The sequence below is a fragment of the Phoenix dactylifera genome, chromosome 4 (genome assembly GCF_051530095.1).
Source record: "Phoenix dactylifera cultivar Ajwa chromosome 4, Ajwa_hap1_PhDact_Kaust_v1.1, whole genome shotgun sequence".
NCBI lineage: Eukaryota > Viridiplantae > Streptophyta > Magnoliopsida > Arecales > Arecaceae > Phoenix > Phoenix dactylifera.
In genome coordinates, this window is record NC_143193.1 from 48,961,809 (window position 1) to 48,984,856 (window position 23,048).

At 37.2% G+C, this 23,048-nt stretch overlaps 1 protein-coding gene across 1 annotated transcript; it reads right to left on the minus strand.

The window, feature by feature from the left end:
• Nucleotides 1-1,271: 1,271 nt before the first annotated feature.
• On the minus strand, nt 1,272-12,418 carry LOC103696027 (uncharacterized). Its single transcript, XM_008777515.5, has 8 exons — nt 11,977-12,418; nt 11,599-11,700; nt 10,376-10,578; nt 8,496-8,681; nt 8,244-8,339; nt 8,094-8,165; nt 7,843-7,959; nt 1,272-2,745 (listed from the first exon to the last, which is right to left on the minus strand). The coding sequence occupies exons 1-8, from the start codon at nt 12,302-12,304 to the stop codon at nt 1,504-1,506; spliced, it is 2,346 nt and encodes a 781-aa protein (XP_008775737.3). The 5' UTR covers nt 12,305-12,418; the 3' UTR covers nt 1,272-1,503.
• Between the last annotated feature and the right edge of the window lie 10,630 nt (nt 12,419-23,048).

Here is a 23,048-nt window from a genome sequence, read left to right on the forward strand (position 1 = left end):
GTATGTTTGAGACCTACTCCTTTTGTATCAGAGATCAGGATGGATGTATGCTGACCTCTGGTTGGGGCCCAAATTTGACTTGACAAAGGTGTTCCTTGCTTGCACCAGCCAGGTCCGGTTTGTGTGCTTTTTGGGTTGCAGGGAATTAAGACTCCGTCCGGTTTGCCTCTAGCAATTCATCTTCAAAATTACGCATGGCGTAATAATCCTCGTCATGGAGCCCTGATCAATTATCAGTAAAAAACAAATTGTGTCGAGAATCTCCACACGGTGGCCAATTTTGCGGATATAATGCCCAGATGCTGTGCGACCCTTCCCCTTCTGATCGGGGGTCTCCATATTTTTCATTCTCTTAATGGATTTACTAATTGAAGTCCTCACGCTTTCTTTCTCCTAATGAATTTGGGCTTTCGGCCGTCCATTGGACCTCTAGAAAGAAGTCTTCACGTCATTCCCATTGACTGTTGAGCATCCACACCATACGCACTTCCCACGAGGAAGGCGAGTCCCTACACGGCAGGCATTTTCCCCGATGGAAGGCAGATTGATGCATTGTCAGATATGTACCACCACCACAAGCCCTAAAACAGCTCGCCAAATAAAATTGGTGGCTATATCAAGGATCCACGGTTACAGATTTGACGAGATTTTTTTTCTCCCGTGGGTGTCTGTGCCGATGGTGATCGTCAATTAGAGGGTAGCTCATGACAGCCACATTCGTCCAGGTTAAGCGTAAGATTTGAAGGAAAAGTAACACGATGATATTTTGCTTTACCCAGCTCAAAATCCAGGAGTTGATGGCGGACTTTCTACGAGTTCATCCAGTTGCTCCATTTCTCCAAACGGATGTAAACATCATCCGTAACTTAAGCAGGACACCATCAACAAACGGCTGCAAAAGCTCATCTATATTGAAGGTGTGGATCCTGGTTTTCCACAGCAGTAATTACCTGTAGCCTTCGAGGACTTGATATTCTTCAGCACGATCAGGTATATGGAGCCAACCAGCCCTATGTTATATGACAGGAACTAGAACTTGATGACGTATCATGAGCAGCTGCCAACAGAAATGCCAATGCCGACAGAAAAATAATAGAATGCATGTGTACCCGGGAAACACAAAAACAAAAAAGACGAGAGGCTGATAGAATATCCCGAAAAAAAGGGTAATCCCAGCAAGGCAATTTCAAGGGCCACGTTACTCTCACTCTAAAGGGATATAGCATACACCCTAAGTACAGAACATTAAAACAAACAAAAAAAAAACAATATTAGGACAATTAAGGATTAAAATTATGTATAACTAAACTGATCCATTTAAAAGTACCGCATGCATCAAACAACAGTTTGATAGACTTGGTTGCAGAGCCCAAATTCTGAAATGTACCCTCAAATGAAAATCTAGCATGCTATCACCTTCCATGCCATAAGACAGCTGCATCTAAAGCTCTCAAAACGTTAACAGTGATGTCATGGATGATGACCGTGCACTCGAGCAGAATCTTACTGACCTCCATATCCAGGCTGTGGAGAGACACTCTTCACATAACCACCAACCGGTGCGGTGCCCGGGTGGCCGGCAAAACCTGACTGAGGTGGAACAGACTGCTCATAGTAGCCCAATGGATTTGGCGGTGCCTGAGCATACCCAGGCTGACCGCTTGCCGGCAGTGATGCACCATATCCCGAACTCAGGACAGCACTGCCATGACCTGCATCCGCCGACCCACTATGATACCCATAATTCATATTGCTGGAGATGGGCTCGCCGTAGCCTTGTTGGGATGATGGATACTGCCCATACCCACCAGTTTGTGAACCTGGTTGGGTGTACCCAGCCACCGGCTGTCCACCATAGCCAGGAGCAGCCAAACCACCATGCTGAGGATAACCAGCTGACGGCGGTTGCGCATACCCATCCGTAGCAGCTGATGATGCAGGTCCGTAAGTCTGATTATAACCAGGTGCTGGCTGCTGAGGGGGTGCAGTCGAACCATATGGATATGATTGAGCGGGTGCACCTGACCCATAGGATGGAGCAGGACCCTGATACATCGGATCACCCGGCTGACTTGCTCTAGGTGGCCCATAAGATGGAGGCATTTCTTGTGGTGCAGCAGCACCGTAAGATGGCTTGCTGTAAGTCTGTTGTTGACCATAGCCTGGCTGTGCTACGCTTGCTTGTTGTCCATAGACACCTGCCTGGGAGCTCAGAGACTGTTGCCCATAAAACTGCTGGCTAGGTGCTTGGTTATCATACTTTGGCTCATTATAGCCATGGCCATAGTTCTGCTGTGTAGGCGCAGAGTCTGCATAAGGTGTTGGTTGTCCATAAGCTGGAGCTTGAGACTGTCCATAGTTGTAGTTCACAGGAACTGGGGTTGATACCAGAGAGGGGTTAGGCATTGGGTTAGATGGCAGGTTTTCAGTTGCCTGGCCACCTTGACCGTAGTAGTCATAGCCACCACTTGGATATGTGCTCTGAGCAGGAGCTGCTGGCCTCTGATCCCAGCCTGCACTATAGCCACCTCTCGGAGGGGGCCGCCGTGAATAGCTGCCATATGGTTGAGGATATTGTGTTGTCTGAGGTGGTGGATATGTACCTCTTTGCTGGTAATCATATCCCGTGGTTCGTTGTGTGGGTACTGTTGCTTGGTGTCCCCACTGGGGTGTTGTTGCAGGCCCATGGGGACGAAAAACTTGCTGACTGTAACCACCTGAGAGAGGTGAGGGCCTTGTAGGAACCTGCACAAATCAAGTTTTCGGATGGTCAAAACAGTGCAGTCTGATCTTCACAATGTGAATCTTAAGCACCAGGAAATATTCTTCGATTGCTGATTATGCTAGCCATCAAACAAATATTATGAAAAGAATGCATTTGAGCCAGAACCATAACCAAGCTATGATATTAAGCAAAATAAAGAATAATGAAAATTAATATAACAAACAATATTTGAAACAAATAGCAGAATTATAAGCCACTTGCAGAGAAACATGGTCTGAAATGAGAATAATAATCCATATCAATTTGTATACTGCTCAAAACTGTAATATGTGCAAACATAGGTATACAAGCAGGTTAACTTCTATCACCAAAGCATAGCTTAACTATGTTGAAAGAAAAATTATATTTTTTGAGAGGCCATGCTTACCAGAAATCACTGTAAGAAACCCATACCTGTGAATTTGCAGTCACCTCAACTATAAGCAGTAATTATCAAGAAATAAGATGACAGAAATAGATAAGCGTCAGTCCCAAAAAGATAAAAAAAAAAGAACTACTGGTAACCCCAGCTCTCTTGAAGTCAGAACCAAAAACATAAAACAAGTAACCCTGACAAAATTAAAGCATCAACTTGATTTTACAGCATAATTGTTGCACATACATGAAGACTTCCATCAAGCACATATATGTGAAATAGGTTGTATATGTGGTAAAAGATCAAACCAGTGGCAACCTTTTCTAAAATAGAAGGTCTATGCTTTTATTGCTTGATACAAAATCTATACAATGGCATGCAATTATCAAAAAAGGCTGAATGAAACACAATTTTACAAAAGCAATATTATTAAGTAACTGTCAAAAGGGATGGAAGTTTTCCAGTCAAGGTTTTCACAGCAGATTTTGGGTCTCCAGCATACATACTCAGACATCAATGACAAATGAGAAATGAATCACCTAGAGAATAATAGGTCATTTCAAATTTCCTAGCAAAAACAATGCATCTCAATCAGGAAACTCAAATGGCAGAGTACAGTGCTGAATGGCCATACTTGAGATATCCAAAGGTGAAAGGTGCATTCCAAGCATCATTACAGATACCAAGTATACTTCAGAGACAATTTGGAAGGACGAAGACCTTGTACGTAGTCAAACCAAGGAACATGACATCATACAAGAGATTATGGAGAAGGCACAACATGCAGAATGCGGGTGACAAAGCTTTAAACCTTTATTTGGAATTCAGAGAAGCAAAATCAGAAGCAAACATTAGAACCCAAGCTGTAATAAATTGGCTACGGCCTCTGAAAAAGTTTGAGAAGAAATCCTACTAAAGTTATTCCGCAATTGCAAACTTTGAAACCTTAATTATCCTTATGCAGTGACTTGTGTTTTTTCACAGGCATTGTGGATCTAATGTCACAAGAATTTTTTCTAGAATATAAAAATTGTAGTTAGTGATAACCCATTAAAAGGATTCACAATCTTTCTAATGCCTTCCTTTTGGGATAGATCATATTCAGTAAAAGTTGGGTATGACAGACTAAGACAGCAGATGTGAAAGAACAGAAGCCATGGTGAATCAGGTTGCTGCTGTCCTCGGAACATATAAATTAACCATCTTGCAGAAGGTCCAGTGCAATCAAGGAGCCAGTTACTAGTACCTATGATGTAAACTAAGAGAAATCAGAAGTGTGGAGATTTTCTTCCCCAATGCGAGCCCATTATAGTCTGGTCTGGAATAAACTCAAGAATATTTGCACGAGAGGAAAGGAATTTAAGACAACAAAAGTCAAAATGTCCTGAAAGATCAGCGTTACAGCTTGCAAACCTGTCCATAGTCCTCAATGACCCGCAAACAAATACATAAGCTAGGAAGTCATGCGGAACATGATTTTTATCAGTGAAAATGCAACTTCAGGTACTGTCATGGGAATTGTTTTAGTTAATGCATCATTTCAAACAACATTCAGTTTTTTTATTATTTTTTTAAAAAAGATAATTTGGTATGAAAAGATAAGAAAACAATATGTTCTTCGATAATCTTTGTATGATAATGCTAATATGACTCGAGCAAAGGATGAATCAGAAAACATGTTTGCAACTAATTTGTCATGGGACTAGGATAGGAAGAAGAAGTAATGTACTCAGCACAACTAACAGGAACCAATGTTGTTTTGATTATACACGATACTTCACTGAACGGTAATCGCCACAAAAATAAAATATTGACGTTCAAAATGAACTTGAAGGTGAAAGAGGGTAGAAGACGAACATACAAACATAATGAATGCCTGTGAAAATTTGGAAGTTGTACTAGAGCAGCATGTCTCGAATCACACACATAATCTCCACAGCAGTAGTATAAGTTCAAGGGCATTGGCGTGACATTCTTCAAATGCAGGAATATAGATCCCATGCAAGCACTAAACTATCAAGACTTTTCTAGAATGATGTAGTATCTGAACACAGTGCAAGCATGGAACATTCTGGCCACTACAAAACACCAAGGCTATCACGATACTCTTACAAATTTATGAACTGGGTTCTTAAGTCTTAAGCAGTCTTACCAACTATAAAAATTCTTCAATTGGCAAGGGTTAAAGCCTCATATCCCACTTCTGTAGAGTGATGAATGGAAGTTTATTGCTACACCAAGAAACCAATGTTGACCTGATGTGAAAGGTATAGCCATATCTGCATTATGAAAGCCAACCATATACAAATTGGCACCTTCAGAATAAATAAACCATCCCAATTGGCATCAAGTGATTTTCACATGGATCATGCATGAATAGGGAAAGTGTTGTTATATCTTATCCACACAAAAAACTCTCAATCTCGAAATAAGGAATATCTGCATGCTTTTGTCCTTCATGTAGTTGATGAAAAAAAAAGGATATTCATGTAAACGTGCAGACCTCATTAGACGCTTTCATGCATACCATCTTGCCATTTTCCTAATAGAAGGTGTACCCATGTCACACTCAAATGAAAAGATCCATATTGTAATGACAACTAATATGCATATAGAGAATTTTGACATACAAGTCCAGGAACATATCTCAAGGCAACAACAGGGATGGCGACTTTAAATTAAAAAAATCTAACTACATTCCTAGTAATCAGGCATTTACAAGACCTACAAAACCTAAACCTGTAAAAGTGATAGCCAGCACTACATCTCATTGTAAGTTTGCTCAAAAAAGGAACATACGTGCAAATGTTAGCAAAAAGGAAGCTTATTTGCAAAAATGTGTAACGTGCCTTTTCTTTTGCAGGCGTTCATGTTGACCATTGCAGTAACTCATTATACAAGAAGCGCTAGCTTGAAACTTATGTGCAGTACTTAGAGATTGTTTTCAACATACCTATTTCTTAGAGACCATCAAAGCATCCACAGTACTTGTTCTTGATAAAAGTTAAACCTCCTAAATTATCATGATAAGCCACGAGTATATGTGCAGTGAAATGGTACAAAAGCATTGTTACTTTCAAATAACCAACATTACCCATGTAGTAGTATATCAAATAAACGTGACACCTCCACAAAAGCATCTATTTTCCTACACATCATCATCTTAAGTGTCATGCTATGACCAGAAGATGGCAGGTAAAATTTTTTGAAAGAAAAAAGAACCTATGTTGTGATAGAGGTAGTCATGCGACATGAAACTTATGTTTATCCTTTCCACGAGAAAAAAATAAAATTACAATTTCCAGAGTATAAAGAATTATTGGAAAATTCTATTCATCTTTGCTACACGTGAACCAAGCAAATTGATATAAGAATAGAACAACTATATCACTAAGTTTTAGAATATCACCACACAGCTATTTATTTGGACAATGTCTTATTAAACAACTTTACTGTTACGCCAAGACTCACCCTCTTTGGTAAGATGATTGGAAAAATAAAAAAATAAATATCAAAATATTATAGAAACTTCATGTGGCACTCGTTTTCTTTCTTTCGAGTTGGGAGATTAAGTTTTTATATCGATTTTTGACTTCAAGATTCTCATACATGGCAACATCCAAATAAGAATAATGAAGTTGGAGAAAATTTATATAATTTTTGAACAGGATGAGACAATTCTGCACCTTGCAATATGACACTTTCTCTATTAGGATCTCTTCAGACAGGTTAAAACTAAGGTGGAAATTGTCAAAAGGATCATGATGGTAAGTTTACATCACACAATGTAATAATACATTCAAGTGAAAGATATAAGTAAACAAGATAGAAATTTGTTGAGGCATTGCCAACAGGCTTGCTTGTACTCACTTGCCCAAAAAGTTTGACCTTATGAGCAAAGTAGTGGATGGATTGTATCCAGACCACAAGGGCCCATTTGTCAATGAGAAAGATAGAGACAGAGGATAAATTAGAAATGGAAGGAGTTGGGACATAATTGAGATGACATCTTTCACCTAGGTTGCAGTTGAGATGACATCTTGTTATGAACTCTTTTACCTTTTGTTTGAAAATTATGAAGACCCTTACAAAATCAAGAGATGGCCCATACAAGTGCAATCCTATAGCATGATCATACTGCAACTACATGCATGTGCTTGTTGTGCAACTATCACTTATTTAAAGGCGTCTTATCTCATTTCTTGCAAAATCATCTTTAGTCAAACTGCATTCTGCAACTTGGGTCGAACTTCTTTCTCTTATTATCCTTTTACTTTAACTCCTAATATTACATTGGCAACATCTCAATCGAACTTTCCACGATGCTCACTCCAACAGTACCAACCGAACAATACATTGACATACAAGAAATAGTGGTGAATGACATTTGGTTCAGCAAAAATCCCTAAAACCAATTTATAAGCTATGCTACTGAAAGTAAGCCAACAAAAATAAAGCCTTCTGAAAATATGAAGTTATGAAAATAGAAGCAAAACATCAATAATGTGATAAGAATATCAAATATATAAAAAATGAGTACACTGCATCTCAACAAATTTGGCAAATCATATTACCATGCCCCTGTTATATAACATTAGCCCATATACGAGAGTGCAATTGTATCACACATATGATGGATGAAAACAAATAATCTACATATATTTCATGCACAATATTGATAATCTGAGTTTCACAAACAGACCTGATTCATAACTTCCTTGATCATTTCTTTGGCAGATTCAATATGCTTTTTGTTTCCAGTTATACGCACAGTCCTTTCCTTGGATGAATCCCCTTCAGGTAGATGCTGTGGGATCAACTAAAAAACAAAGGAAGAAGGTTAATAATTGAGCTAGCAACCAAAACAGCACTATGGTATTATCTTAATAGGGAAGAGAACACCACAGTGAACACCATACTGGTCAGTGTTCAATGAGTCGTAAACAATGCTACCTGAATGCGAGCACCAGATCTGGTCTGTAGGTTCTTAATTGTCTCACCGCCCTTCCCTATGATCAATCCCACCTACCCAATGCACAAATGTAAACAGGCTTAGAAAGCAAAAACAAAAATAACATTATAAAAATCAAGCAAGAGAGTTACCTTTTCATTTGGAACTTTTATTTCAGTTTGTTCACTGCCAGATTGTACAGTACTAAAACCCCTAGCTACAAGTGATGGGGAACCCCCCGCATCAGCCTAAGAGAGAGGGATAGAAAAATATAGTAAGCAATTACCTCAATGCAGCTGTTGGACCCAAAAAAGCAAACAAATACGGTCAAAGATACAAACGCCATAATAAGGAAAAAGATATTAATGAGAATGAGGAAGCATATGATGTCAAAATAAATTAACCTCTGCTATGACATCCTTAATTAGTTGGTCTGCCTTGTTGATATTTTCAAGAGATCCTATCAGTTCCACAGGCCGAGTAGAAAAGCGCGGATCGGCATCAGCATCTCTTGTGATTTGAATTTTAGCCCCTGAATTAATTTGCAAGTACCTGATTGTATCCCCAGCTTTACCAATTAGAACACCAACCTGTACAAAATACCTCAACAATCAACTTATTGAAAGGTTTTTGTTTGAATTGGTTAGAGAAATATAGACACAATGCATGAAGTAACATGAACTGGAATTGTTTCAATTAACTAATATGTAAATGTGCTATTTTCTGGAAAAAATTGAAAAAAATAATGGGATGTTTTTTCTTGAAATATTGAAAAAATGGCTAAGATCATCCATGTTCCTGAAAGAGAAAAAACAGTGCGCACATGCTACATTTACACCAGACTGATTCCAATATTCCAACTCAACGTGAAGTCCGCCCGCAAGCGCTAACCCAATAGCAGCACAGCTTGGTATCTCTAGGAATGCACAGCATCATAACATTTATATCCCAACTTCAATCAATAGTTCTGACTTCTGAGAGCCAGCATCAATAACAAGATACTACTTGATGACTCCAGGTTTTATTTTTTATTTTTAATGATATAAATGTGGACAATCAATCAAGAAAAAATAAGGAACAAATTGTATTAAAACAAATTCTGAGACATGTTAGTAAAAATTTCAAGAAAAAAAGAATGAAAAGAGAAAAAAAAAATACTGCTTTGTAATGCACTACCAATGTAGATGCTTTATACAACAAAAGAAACAATCAGTTTAGCCCATCTTACAAAATAGACCAACAAGACATATCTGTATAGTTTATTCCTCCCCAAAACCATGCCTGAAGCAGTAGAGCATTCTATCTTTCTGGTAAATAGATAATTTTCTAAAAGCAAATCCTAGTGGTATATGTTCATTAGATCCTCTACACGCCAGTGCATACAAATATTATGGAGCTCAGAAGACACTTTTAATGTTTTTTTTGTCATTTAAGATAATTTTCAATGTTCATTTGAACATTTATATTTATCATTTGAACACAACATTATCATTATATAAGCAAGATGTCAAGATACCGATGCCAAATAAAAAGAATCATATTTCTTTGAGTAATTAATAACTAGCAGCAAACAGTTACAAGAGGCGCATAGATTTGTCAATTTACTACAGTGATTGGCAGATGCGCACTGTGGTAAGGGAACAAGTTCAAGAAATTCAAAAACAATGCTTGTTTATACTTTTAGTTATCAAAGAGAAAACATTGCCTCAATCTCTTGATGTGTCGTCATTAAGGCTCAGTCCAGGAAACAGCCAAAATTTACTAACTACAGAAGGAATCAATATGATTAGCTCTAAATCATGGCAAACCATAAGTTTTATTGAACTTTTGAAGAATATTACCTCAATCCGACTGGTTGTAGACAATTTATCGAATACTGCATGAACCACACTGTCCAAAATTTTATTTTGGGCCCAAGTCAAGTTGTAACTCAGCTTGCAGATTAAGAAGGCATTAATGCAGTATATGAATTATGTAGCCAGTTTTTGTCTGCACATGCATGTTGATATTAAGCTCATCTTTTCTACAGTGTGGTGAAAAGAAAGAATAGTTTTCACTATTAATCTAGTAGGGAACTTTCGAGCATTATAGCCATGAGAGAAGTTTCCAAATAAATAGTTGCTTGGTCCTTTACATGCAGTGTTTGCTATAAAAAGGCTGGCAAAACAATCAACTTTTATAAATTAATGAGAACAATCTGATGCACAACTGATGGTACACCAGAAATGATGCAATTACTAAGGAAAATTATGGCTATCAGAGAATCATGTATGAAAAAAATCACCTTGCTGTTAGGAACTTGAATTGTACGAGACGTAGTTTCCAGCTCAACAGAAGGCTGCTGTCCTGCTGACGGAAGACTACCCTGCTGAGAAACCTCAGAAGCAGGGTTCTCAAAATTCTCTGCAGGAGCCTGCTGAACATTTTGAGCCAAAGAAAGTTGACCATTCACTGATGGAGCCTCTGTTTTCTGCACTCCATCAGCAGCTGAGAATAGAAACAAAACAATAACTATTACATTTCATGGTCGATAGTAAAACACAAGAAAATGATGTTTCAAATTTCAGCACCATCACAGTGGTCTGAGTAAAATCTGCTCAAACATCAAGATCTTCCCACTCACTCATTAGAGTTGTATATTTCTTCTAAAAAAAGGAGGGGGAAAGAACAGGACATCATTTACAGCCCACAAACTGCATGAAGCTACGAACCGCCAGGGGCCTAAATTTACATGCATGTCAATGGAAACCACCTACAACCTATGTTTACCACTCCCTTGATTGGCAGACCTTGCTAACCCTTGATGTAGCTTCCAAACAAAAGAGGCACTGGCTTGAGCTACACCAGGTGTATGTAGGCAGCTGGGCATGCTATACACCTGCAATATCAGCTTGGCCACACGTGTGAGCAGCTGCATGAAGCCTCTTTTTATGTACTTGCTCTGAACAAGCTGAAACATCATTTATGAAGATCAATCCTTGCGACATGTGCAGCTGGCCGTGCGGTGCAGCTGGCCTATTAGCTAATCTACACGTGTGGGCAGCTGTAGAATTCCTCTTCTATGAAATTGCTTGAAACAAACTGATACCCAACAATCCTCAAGACATCTTAACAGCTGGGTGTGTGGGTACACCCAACATATTAGCTCGTCTCCAAATGTTGGCAGCTTTAGTCAGCCTCTTAATATGGATTTGGGAAAAACAAATGGAGACCCCATTTTGATGAAGGTCGATCCTTGAGTGACTGGCTTGCTTAAAATGAAAATGCTTCCTAGCTGACATGTAATGCCTAGTAGAAGTATTATTCCTACAGAGTTTAGCATACATATTTCATTAGTAATAACAACTTAGACCTAAAAATGCTGTCTATTTTGAGATTTTTTTTTCCCCCAAGAAAAACATTGCAGAACACTAAGCTCAAAGAAAGGAAGTAAAAAGAGACAACAGGAACACCATGAAGCAACCGACTAGATAAGGAAGAGAAAAGAAAAAAAGAGGAGACAAATACCCAATTCATTAGTTCCTTCATCCGGGCGCAGTTTATCGGCATCAATCTCCTCAGGCTTTGGTTCAGTGTCCCGCATGTCATCCGAATTCACCTCTTTAGGCACTGCAGCAGGAATCTCGATGGTTAGCATTCCTACGAGATAGATAAGTTAACCTCTACAGGCACAGATCTCAAGACTTCCAAAACAAAATTAAATGTCAGGAAAAAAGAACGCGTAAGAAGAGATAGAAAACCTAAAACCCTAATCAAGAACCTAAATTGCCGACGTGAAACAACCTTAATATCCAAGAAAAGCAGAAATCAAGAAAACTTCATCAACAACGAATTAAAAGCCCCATAAATAACGTGATCAAGTAACGAAATCAACATGACCGATACCTGAGCCGTCGATCTCTCCCTCCGGGCGGGGCAGCTCCGCATCGCCGACGCTGGCAGCGATCTCCTTCGCCTCCGGCCCCGACTCACCGGCGTCTGGCGCCGGGGCGTCGGTTGAGACCTCCTTCTTCTTGAGCGGGGTCTCTTCGTCATCATGGGGCTCGAGATCCCCCAGCTTCCTCTTGTGATCCGGAGCGGCGGGCGCAATCTCGCTGGGCTTGGATGATTCCACGGTGGCCGCAGCGTCGTCCTGGAGACCATCCGCTCCCTTCACCAGTTCTTCTATCGCCTCCGCCGCCGCCGGAGATGCCGGTGCGTCGGAATCCGCCATAGGGGGAAGCTTCGAGGGCTCGATCGAGGGCAAGAAAGGTGGGTTTTCGGTGGAGAAGGGGAGGATTTAGGGGGGAGACGGTGGCGATAGGGTTTGGGGGACCTTTGGATGGATTGAGGGAGAGGTGGCGAAGCGTTGCTTTTATAGTAGGGTCGGGGTCTGGGTCTCTCACCTATATGGGCCAAATATTGAAACTCACTGGACTCAGGTTTATCATTGGGCCCATTTGTCATGCAATGTGCGCTTGATTAATTGATTTTTGAGCAGTGTAGTTCCGGGCATGTCCATATTATACGTACATATTTTGGAAATATCATAAGTACATATGGTTATGATTGCTTGTAGTTTTTTTTTTTTTGTTTAGCTCTCTGATGTGTCCCTGCTGGTACTGCTGGTTGTCTGTGTGCCCCATGTCAAAAGAAAAGAAAAGAAATCAAAATATCTATAAAAAAAAAAGATAGAAGCCAAGAAATATATAGATATATATATATATATATATATATATATATATATATATATATATATATGTATATATTAAAAAAAGATATATTCAAGATGATATGCTTATGGTTTTTTTCCCTTCATGTATTTAGAGCAAGGTCCCAAATCCTTGATCATACTTCAAGTCAAGAGAGATGGTCTGACTTGAAGAATTCTCATTTATTATAGAACTTTTTCTCCAAAGTAGTAAGGTAAAAATTTTAATTAAAAAAAATCGATACCAAAAACAAGAAAGAGTTCCTTGACTATATAGATGGTTGCCGTGAAAAGGTATACGAATCGAGTTCAGCTTGGTGCTATAATCTTTTCAGTTCATCGTGATACAAAACTAAGCTTTAATTATATTTCACGTAAAATTGGTTTTAAAAATAGCATGCTTTTTTTTGTTTTTGATACAATGGCGACTTATACTGATTTTGCATGAATATAGCTAATAAAATTTTAAAAAAAATGATGAAAAGAAAAAAAAAATAGTCTCGAAATTCTTTTGAAAGCCTTCACCTAAATGTTGGGCAGCAAAAAATGATGACTTTTTTGTGGAACCCATTGAATCACACAGCCGCACCAAATCCAAACTATACGATATTTTCATTCTAGAAATATATAATTTTATTTATTAAAAATATATAAAAATCTAATTTCATAAGAAGTCTGGTTTTGCAAATCAAACTTTAATGATGACTCTTTTGTGGACCCATGGGTTTGGGAGAATTATAGGCCTTCAAAGTCCATTTGTCTGAAATGTTTTTTGATCCTTGCGGCAATGTAATGCATTGCTTTTGCACCCACATGTAAGGTTATTATAATACAATTTTCAATTAATCAAATTATATCAACTTTTACCCAGAAAGAAAAATATAGGGAAGAAAATTCAATTGAGCTGAAATGTCATCACCTTTTACAAGACACATTTATAAGTTGTAATGATATATTAAGCTTCTTAATTGTACATCAGGTTAGATATGTCCTTTTTATCTGAATAGTTTATAACGGGATGTCCAAGTATAGATTATGTAGTGCAGTACTATTATTCTATAGTCATGCCACGCAAACTTCAGGGGAAAAAAAAGAGAGCATCCGGTGACTTGATTTTTTTTTTTGATGGCTTTGGAGGAGTTTGTTTCTCTGTCAAGTTTTCTAAGGAATACTCTGAACATATATATTAAATCAATTTGGTCCTAAATGCTATTCAAATAGGTTAATCTATTAGCAGACTTATTATTATGAATTCGAATAGCCAAGTAGACAATGCCTAGCATGATATTTTACATGTTATTGATCTTTTTAATTGACTTGGTTCAGAAGGCAGTCAAAGGTAGCTACTAGTTAAAATGGCATGGTAGTTGAGTGAGGACTATTTTGGCTCTCCAAGTTTTATCAATCAATATAATTCATTTAATATGGATGGTCATAAGCTGATTTCTTAGGTGTGTTTTCTTTTGGTTTCAAAAATTCATTTTATTTCCTACCAATGAAATACTCATAATTTGGCTTATAATATATCCAGTACTTTTTCCTTCTTGGTCAATAAACAAGTAAAGGTCCAGTCAAATTAAGGTCAGAGGTATATATTGTGTTCGAAAAAAAGGATTCAACTTCCTCCTCATGAATCACCATTCCTTCACCCCTCATACAGATCTCAATGCACTCAACACCCAATCATTTATCCACCAAAATTCAAAAAAAGTAAAATTCGGATTGCATTGAGATCTATGCAGTTGGTGACCTAATTGTGGATTCATGCAAAGAAAGACGAATCCTCTTTTTGCACGTAAAAGATACACCCTAACCTGTCAAAATATCTAACGTGAACCTCAATAGTTTTCTCAAAAGAAAAAACAAAAAAGAAATAAGAAAAAAAAAACCATGTTCATGTCTTGATTGTTCTCAACTCGTGACCAGCTGGCTAATGATAACACTAAACAAAACAAAAATTACAGAATAAAAATAATTAAAGCAATGATTAAACAAGATCATGGGTGAAGAATCTATGAAAATTAAATATATATTATATTATATATAATTAATATATTACTAAAAGTTAATTGAACATGTACATGTGTGTGTATATAAGTATATATATATATATATATATATATTATATACGTGTGTCTCTGCATGGATTGGGTCAATTAGGGTGCTAATTACCTGCCCTCTTAACCCACATCCAAACTACTCCGACCAAGTTTTTAAAGTAATAACTGTAACCAATCAGATTCTGCTTTTGAATGCAAATAAAACCACCCTAACATATCTGGGACACCTACTCTCACAAAATTTTTTAGATGCCTAATCCTACTTTAGTCTTTTAGCACAGCTAACAAGTGAAGCCTTGATTAAGCTGGTGGATTAGGTATAAAGATTTGTAGAACGGGTCATATGGTGGTGTTCATTTTGTTTCATAAAAATAAGGAGATAGAACTTTTGATTTCTAGTTTCTTTAAAAGATATTTTTTGGATTTCTTTCTTCTTGTAGAAGCATTTTTTGGATAACACTACCCAACACTTATTTTTAAAAAAATTACTTTTTTTTACTTTAAAAATCATGAAAGAACTTTTATCATGCCAAAGATATTCAACATTCAAGACCAAGTCCATCAAAGGTGTTAAGCCATCCTTCAAGCTCTATGATCCAACTGCCGAGAGCATCATCCTATGTTTGTCATGCCATAATCAGATAGCATAATTAATTTCCAAATAATCTAATTCAAACTCTATTTCAAGTATTCTCCTACTCATCAATTGAAAAATCGAGTAGTAATGGCCATCAAACCAAGGCTTCAAACAGTTGAAAAAATTATCTAATTTTCGAGGTTGCTTGGCTCGATGCCATCGCCTATCGGTCGCCTAAGCCACACATCTGGAGGTCATATACAAGTCCTGTGGACAAATTGAGCATTTTATTCTCACAAGCAAAAGCCAATGTCGCCAAAGTCTTGGTTGGTCTTGCAAGCAATCAAAAGTTGGGGTCATTGGAGATGGCAGTTGGTCATAGAAACAATTAGCAAGTCACAAACAAGGGACAGGAGCAGTTTACTAGAAATTATGATTGGTTCCATGGGACACAAGGACTTTCTTGCTTGACAGATGCCTAATGGACTGCGAGATTGCTCATATTGCCATGCTTTGCATACCTAACGAGAAGGCATTTCCATCTTATATTTTTATCAAGTTCTGCACCCACCACAATTTAGTATATTGGAGCTGAGTGGATTAGACTTGTTAGTCGTAGCATAAACACTACATAGTCCTGTCAATCTATTGGCTAAGTGGATCAGCCAAAGCCAACAAAAGCAGAAGCCTTACCCGGTAGCATCTGATATCTGTACTTGGGTTCATGTTTAGTTTGTATTTGAAATTTATCATCCCTTAAATTAGTAGTGGTGGTTTATAAATGTCTGTGAAACCAATTTGAACAATGCAATCAGTACTATTCTCTTGACAATGTTATGCTGTGGATGATGTTAATTAATTTTCAAGTCTTATAAACTAGCTGGTTTTGATAGAAAAGCTCCTTTTTGGTTAGACTGAACCATTTGAAAGCTGCTCAAAGTTCATGAAACTTATAGAGCTTTGTTTTACTCTCACTTCTAGTTGATACCTCTTGTTAAGTCTGATATATATTGTTCGATCATTCTTTATCAGTTTAAACTTTGGGGATCTAATAGTATGCGAACACAATATTAATTAGAACCCAAGTGCCAAAAACTAACGGCTCTCTTTCCAAATAAGGTGGGCTCTCACTGCAACAAATCACAGCACGCTAAAGCCTCGCAAGAAAGCGCCACTTGCGTAGACGTTGGCTACGTCCTCCATTGAAGTGTTTCAGAATATACTTTTCATCCCAGCCAAAACGCATAAACTAACACGACATCCATATCATAACCATTAAGTCTTGCTCCAGCTATTTGGGACTACTGACTTTGTAAAATTTGTATTCCTTTAATCATTCATATTAATAGGAACGTCTGCATCACTCGTAATCACAAGATTTTTAAATCCAACTCTTTATTCTTGTCAACATCCTTCCTCCTCTTTAGTCCTCGATTACAAATCCATACCTCAACCCATGCCAATTCTTTCCCATAGTTTCACTATCTATCCATCTATTTATCTATATACATACATAAATACGTATATATGTGTGTATTTGTATGTATGTACGTTTATGTGTGTGTGTTATGTTAGCAATATATCACCTAACTAAACAAATAGATCTATAAGTTCAATTAATGAAAAATCTTAAAGGGAATAATATACATGCATATCATTCGGCATCCAAATAATTTTATTTTAATGCAAAATAAATCTAATCTAGCACAAAATAAATTTATGCATTTAATAAATTTATATTATAGAATTTCAAATCCTACAGATCTACTAATATTAAATTAAAAAATAAAAGTAGAAGAAATTAGTCTGATTAAAGGCAGGTCGAAGCGCGTAGACGCTGTCCCAAAGAAGTATTTGCCCCCACGTACGGGTCTTCCGACAATCTTCCTTTGAGATACGACGACCCTACAACTTCTTCTTCGGCACGTCTCGGAAGAAGTCAGAGCGAACCCGATCGGACTTGCAGATCCAGCAAAGAGCGGAATAAAAAGAATAAAATAAACTGAATAAAAATAAAAATAAAATAAAATAAAATAAACTGAATAAAATAAACTGAATAAAAATAAAAATCAAAAGTGGCTAAGAGGAGAAAGAATTTCTTTAGAATTTTTCTGTAATTTTTCGTGTTAGAAAAGAGATGAAATAGAGGGGTTTATATAGGGATTTTTAATGGGGGCAAAATGGTCATTTTGGCGGACGTGTCCGTGCTCTTCACGCGAACGTGGGCAACGTGCGCCAGCGGGCGCCTGCTGGCGCATGCCCATTTAATCCAAAAAAAAAAAGAATGCCCGTTGGGCGTTTCCAATTCAAACAAGCACGCGGTTCAATAAACCGCATGCCCATTTAATTTTTTTCCACAATCCTCCACAAAAATTAATTTTTTTTATAATAATTTTTAAAATCAAAACAAAATGCTGGATATCCTATATTATGTAATAGGTGTAGGTACCTTTCGGTTTGAACCTTCACTTAGTGACAATTGATTACATCTGTGGAGCCAAGGTGGTCTTAACCTCGAACCTCGGTCCATTACTTAGAATAAATCAATAGCACACATAATATAGCCCGATCTGGGTTCTAAGCGGGTTGCGCTAATATGGCCATGCGCAGGTATCTATCATATGCTTTTTAGGAAATCGCCATTTTTCCATAATCGCGGCCTTATGACTGCACATATAGGTGAGTCCTAATAAGGAAGCTAGTAAGGAGGTTCCTGCCTCTTGGGTCTCGGACCCATTAAGAGTTATACAAACGAACTCATCCTACCGCTTGCTTTTATGAGCACTAACGCCATAGGGATGAGGAAAACATGAAATAGTGCTCCTCTTAGTCACACTCCGGTTTGTTTCTACCCATTGAACTTTTTAAGGTTGGGTTCCCACTGTGGTGATCTATCTTTATAGGCTAAGCCCCATCCCCCTCGACGACTCTAGAACCATTGTTCTAGATAAACCTTTTGTAAGCTGATCAGCCAAATTATTTTCTGATTTTACAAAATTCAATGCAATACTATTATTTTTCAATTTATATCTTAATGATTTATGACGTACTTTTAAGTGCCTGTTCATTTTTACATTAGCATTTTCTTGGTTGCATTTATCTATTGCAGATTTACAGTCACAATGTAAGGAGACAGGTAGTAAAGGTGACTCATTTATACAGAGATCTATTAGTAGATCTCTGAGCCACTCAGCCTCAGTGCTAGTAGTGTCTAAAGCTATCAGTTCAGACTCCATAGTATTCCCAGATATCAAAGTTTGTTTGGTAGATTTCCAAGACACAGCAGCTCCTCCTAGAAGAAAGACATATCCTGTGGTGGATTTAACATATAAGGTGTCACTGATCCAGTTGGCATCACTATAGCCTTCTAGAACAGCTGGAAATCCACTAAAATGCAAACTATAGGACTTGGTACCCTTAAGATACCTAAGGATCCTTTCTAATGCTGTCCAGTGATCTCTATTTGGATTAACAGTATATCTGCTAAGTCTATTTACAGCATATGCTATGTCTGGCCTGGTGTAATTTGTTAGGAATCCTAGTGAGCCTATGATTTGAGCATATAGACTTTGAAGGATAGGAGTTCCTGAGTTCTTCTTAAGATGAGTAGAGGGATCAAATGGAGTAGAGACAGGCTGACAATCGGTATAATTGAATTTATTGAGTATTTTATCAACATAATGACTTTGGGATAGCTCAATACTATTTCGATTTCTAATTATTTTGGTATTTAAAATTAAGTCAGCTTGTCCCAAGTCTTTCATATCAAACTTATGACTTAAAAATTATTTTACTTCATCAATTATCTGAAGATTTGTCCCAAAGATCAGTAAATCATCTACATAGAGGCACAAGATCACAAATTTGTGTCCAACTCTCTTGTGGTATATACATTCGTCTCTACTATTGATTTCAAATATAAATGTCAGTATGGTTTCATCAAATTTCAAGTGCCATTGCTTGGGTGCTTGTTTGAGACCATAAAAAAATCTGACTAGTCTGCAAACTTTATTTTCTTGGCTTGGGGTTTTAAATCCCTCTGGTTGGTCCATATAAATTTCTTCATTTAAGTCTCCATTTAGAAAAGCTGTCTTAACATCCATATGATGAATCACTGATCTATAAATGGAGGCTAATGCTATAAGGATCTTAATAGTAGTAATCTTAGCTACAGGTGCATAAACATCAAAGAAATCTACCCCAGGTCTCTGAGTAAAACCCTTGGCAACTAATCTAGCTTAAATTTATCTACAGAGCCATCAGGCCTAAGTTTTTTCTTAAAGATCCATTTGCACCCTATAGTTTTACAGCCAGGAGAAGATCAGTCAATTCTCAAATATGATTTTGGATGATTGACTGCATCTCATTGTCCACAGCTTCTCTCCAAAAAGGTGAATCTACGGATTTCATTTCATCCTCAAAGGTAGTTGGAGAGTCTTCTATAAGAAAAGTATAGAAGTCATCTCCAAATGTTTTCTCTATCCTGAATCTTTTACTCCTTCTATAAATATGTTACATCTTTGGCTTCTATGATGGTGTTGTTACTAATATCACTTTCTTTTGAATTAATCATCAGAAATCTATTGGCATTACTATTGGCTGCATAACCTATGAATATAGCATCCACTGTTTTAGGTCCTAGTTTCTTTCTTTTAAAATCAGGTATTTTTTACTTTTGCCAAGCACCCCCACACTTAAATAGCTAAGATTAGGTTTTCTATGTTTCCAAACTTCATATGGGGTAAGATCATTATTTTTAGAAGGAATTCTATTAAGGATATAACAGGCTAAAACTAAAGCTTCCCCCCACAAATTCTCTGGTACTCCTGAGCTTATAAGCATAGAGTTAACCATATCCATTAAAGTCCTATTCTTCCTTTCTGCTACTCCATTTGATTGGGGAGAATAGGGTGTAGTCACTTCATGAATGATTCCATGATCTTCACAAAATTGAGTTATATCATTGGATGTATATTCACCTCCCCGATCTGATATAACAATTTTAATTTTCTTTTCTTGTTGGTTCTCAGCTTCAATCTTAAAAATTTTAAATTTGCTGAGCACCTCATCCTTGATTTTAATTAGATAGATATAACAGAATTTGGATAAATCATCTATGAAGGTCACAAAATATCTGTTACCTCCCCTAGAAGTTCTACCAGAATCACAAACATCACTATGGATCAACTCTAATAGATATAAATCCCTATTAACGGATTTAAAAGGCTTCCTAGGGAGTTTGGCTTCTACACAAATTTGACATTTCTCATGGTTCTTAAGATCACTTTTTGGTATTAGATTTAGGTTCATAAGTTACTTAATTGAATTATAATTTACATGACCTAATCTACCATGCCAAATAGAAGGGGGTTCTATATTCATAATCAAAGGATTTTCATTTTTTGAAAGAGCTATTACATTCAACTTGAACAATCCTTCACTAAGAAATTCTTTTCCAATAAACATTATACCATGAGAAATTACAACCTTATTAGACTCAAAAACAAGACGAAAGCCTTGCTGGACAAGCAAGAAACCACTAATGAGGTTTCTCTTAACAACTGGAATATCATGGATGCCGTGCAGTAACAAAATTTTTTCAGAGGTAAGCTTTAAGTCCGCACGTCCTACTCCTAGTACATGCGCCTCCGAGCTGTTTGCATGATCACAGCTCCTCCACTTGAGATCTGGTAAGAAGAAAACCAGGAGCGATCCGAACAAATATGAATACCAGCTCCGGTATCAATCCACTAATCAAGTGCTTGTAAAGTCATGTTAACTTCAGGAGTGAAGGAAACAGACCTGAAAGCTGTCTCAGAGGAGCCAGCGCTGGAAGTCACTATATTGACTTGAGCACTGGTTGTGTGTGGACCCTTTTTCTTATATTGAAGAGGTGCAACCTTCTTATAGAAGCACTGGGGAGACAAATGGTTGGTCCGACCACACACATAACAGAAACGAGCACCACCTTCCTCTTTCTTCTTCTTCTGCTTATGGAATTGAATAGGTTTCCTATTATAGTGGTGGTTAGGGTTTCTAGGGTTGTAGGGTTTTTTTTTGAAATTTTTACAGAAGGGTCAGTTCTGATTTTTCTTAGGAGGGGCCTCTACATTATATGCATTATTCTTGGGTCCAGTAAAGATATTACTCCTGAGCCTGTGTTGCTCTTCAGTCCTAATGGAGTTCAAGACTTGGGTTAGAATGAGAATTTCTTGGGTATGGCTAAGGAACTTAGCAAAATCAGACCAGGAAGTAGGTAGTTTATCTATCAGACAGGCTACCTGGAATGATTCATCCAAATTGGTTCAATTAGCCCTAAGCTGGTGGATCAGGGTTTCAAAATCATAGATTTGGTCGTTCATAGGATTTGAGTCCACCATCCTAAAATTATTGAAGTCGGAGGCCTTGAACCTCTTTACCCCAGCATCATCAAGACCATATTTGCTATCCAGGGTGTCTCAGAGTTCTTTGGCACTCTTGGCTGTGTAATAGATATCATACAGCCTCTCAGAAAGAGTACCTAGGATTCTATGGATACAATGATAATCTATCTCATCAGGTATCCTAGAAGGCGTGCTAGTGGAGGCAGAATATTCAGTGTTGGAAGAGGTAGTTGGGTTGGACCCGTTATCAACTTTAGTAGTAGTTTCACCTATGGCTGAGATTAACCCTAATATGGTGAGCCAGAACCGCATTTGGTTCTGCCACCTCCTAAAGTTATGGCCATCAAATTTTTCAGGTTTGGTACTAAGATGGTCACTAGTGTTTGAGGCCATAGGATCAAGGTTACAGAATAGAGACAGAAATCTGAATGAAAGCAAAAAATCTATATCAAAAGTTTGCACTAATATTTATATTGAACTATGGATGTCTAATTGATATATCCAAAAAACTAATAGCCAGATCAGCTCCAGATCGGTGGTGGAGCACTAGGCTCACCTAAGTACCAGCCTTTCTTAGGCACGTATACCTTTTTAACAAGCTTTCTTAGACACTATTAGTTAGTGGATATAGTCACCAGAAATCACACAAATTCAATTTTTAGAATAATCTAAGTGCAAACTTAAATTAGATATTGTGGATTAACTAATTTTAGAATTTTTCGTTTGAATTTTCCGAATTAGCAATGATTGATTACTAATTTAGTAGTAGCAAGTCAATTATTTTAATTGAAATTTAAAATGTAAATTTAATGAATTATATGTTAGAATTGATTTATTGCCTTCTTAGAATAATTGATTACTAATTTTATGGCAAATCAATTATTGTAATTAAGATCTAAAATGTCAATTCAACGAATTAAAAGATTTATTCCTTTATTAGAATAATTGATTGAGATTTAATAAGTCAATTCTTTAAATTAATTATTATGTATTAGCCAATTTTCGAATTTTTCGTTTGAATGAGATCTGAAAATTACTCCTTGAGGAGTCCAAATGGAGGTATAATAAGCCTCTTGGAGGTTAATCAAATTATTACCTCTTTCAAATAATTTATTATTAATTATGTACAAGCAAAAATGATTATTGCAATTAAAATCTAATATGCCACAATTGCAATAAAGGATTTAATGAATTATATATTACCAAAAAAATAAACAAATACTTCTTTGGATTGTTAGCAATACATC

Coding starts and splice junctions, on each gene's coding strand:
- LOC103696027 (XM_008777515.5), bottom strand. CDS start 12,304: ATGGCGGATTCCGACGCACCGGCATCTCCGGCGGCGGCGGAGGCGATA. Junction 11,701..11,976: donor GGGAGAGATCGACGGCTCAG/GTATCGGTCATG, acceptor TTCCTGCTGCAG/TGCCTAAAGAGGTGAATTCG. Junction 8,682..10,375: donor TTCAAGTTCCTAACAGCAAG/GTGATTTTTTTC, acceptor TATTTTGTACAG/GTTGGTGTTCTAATTGGTAA.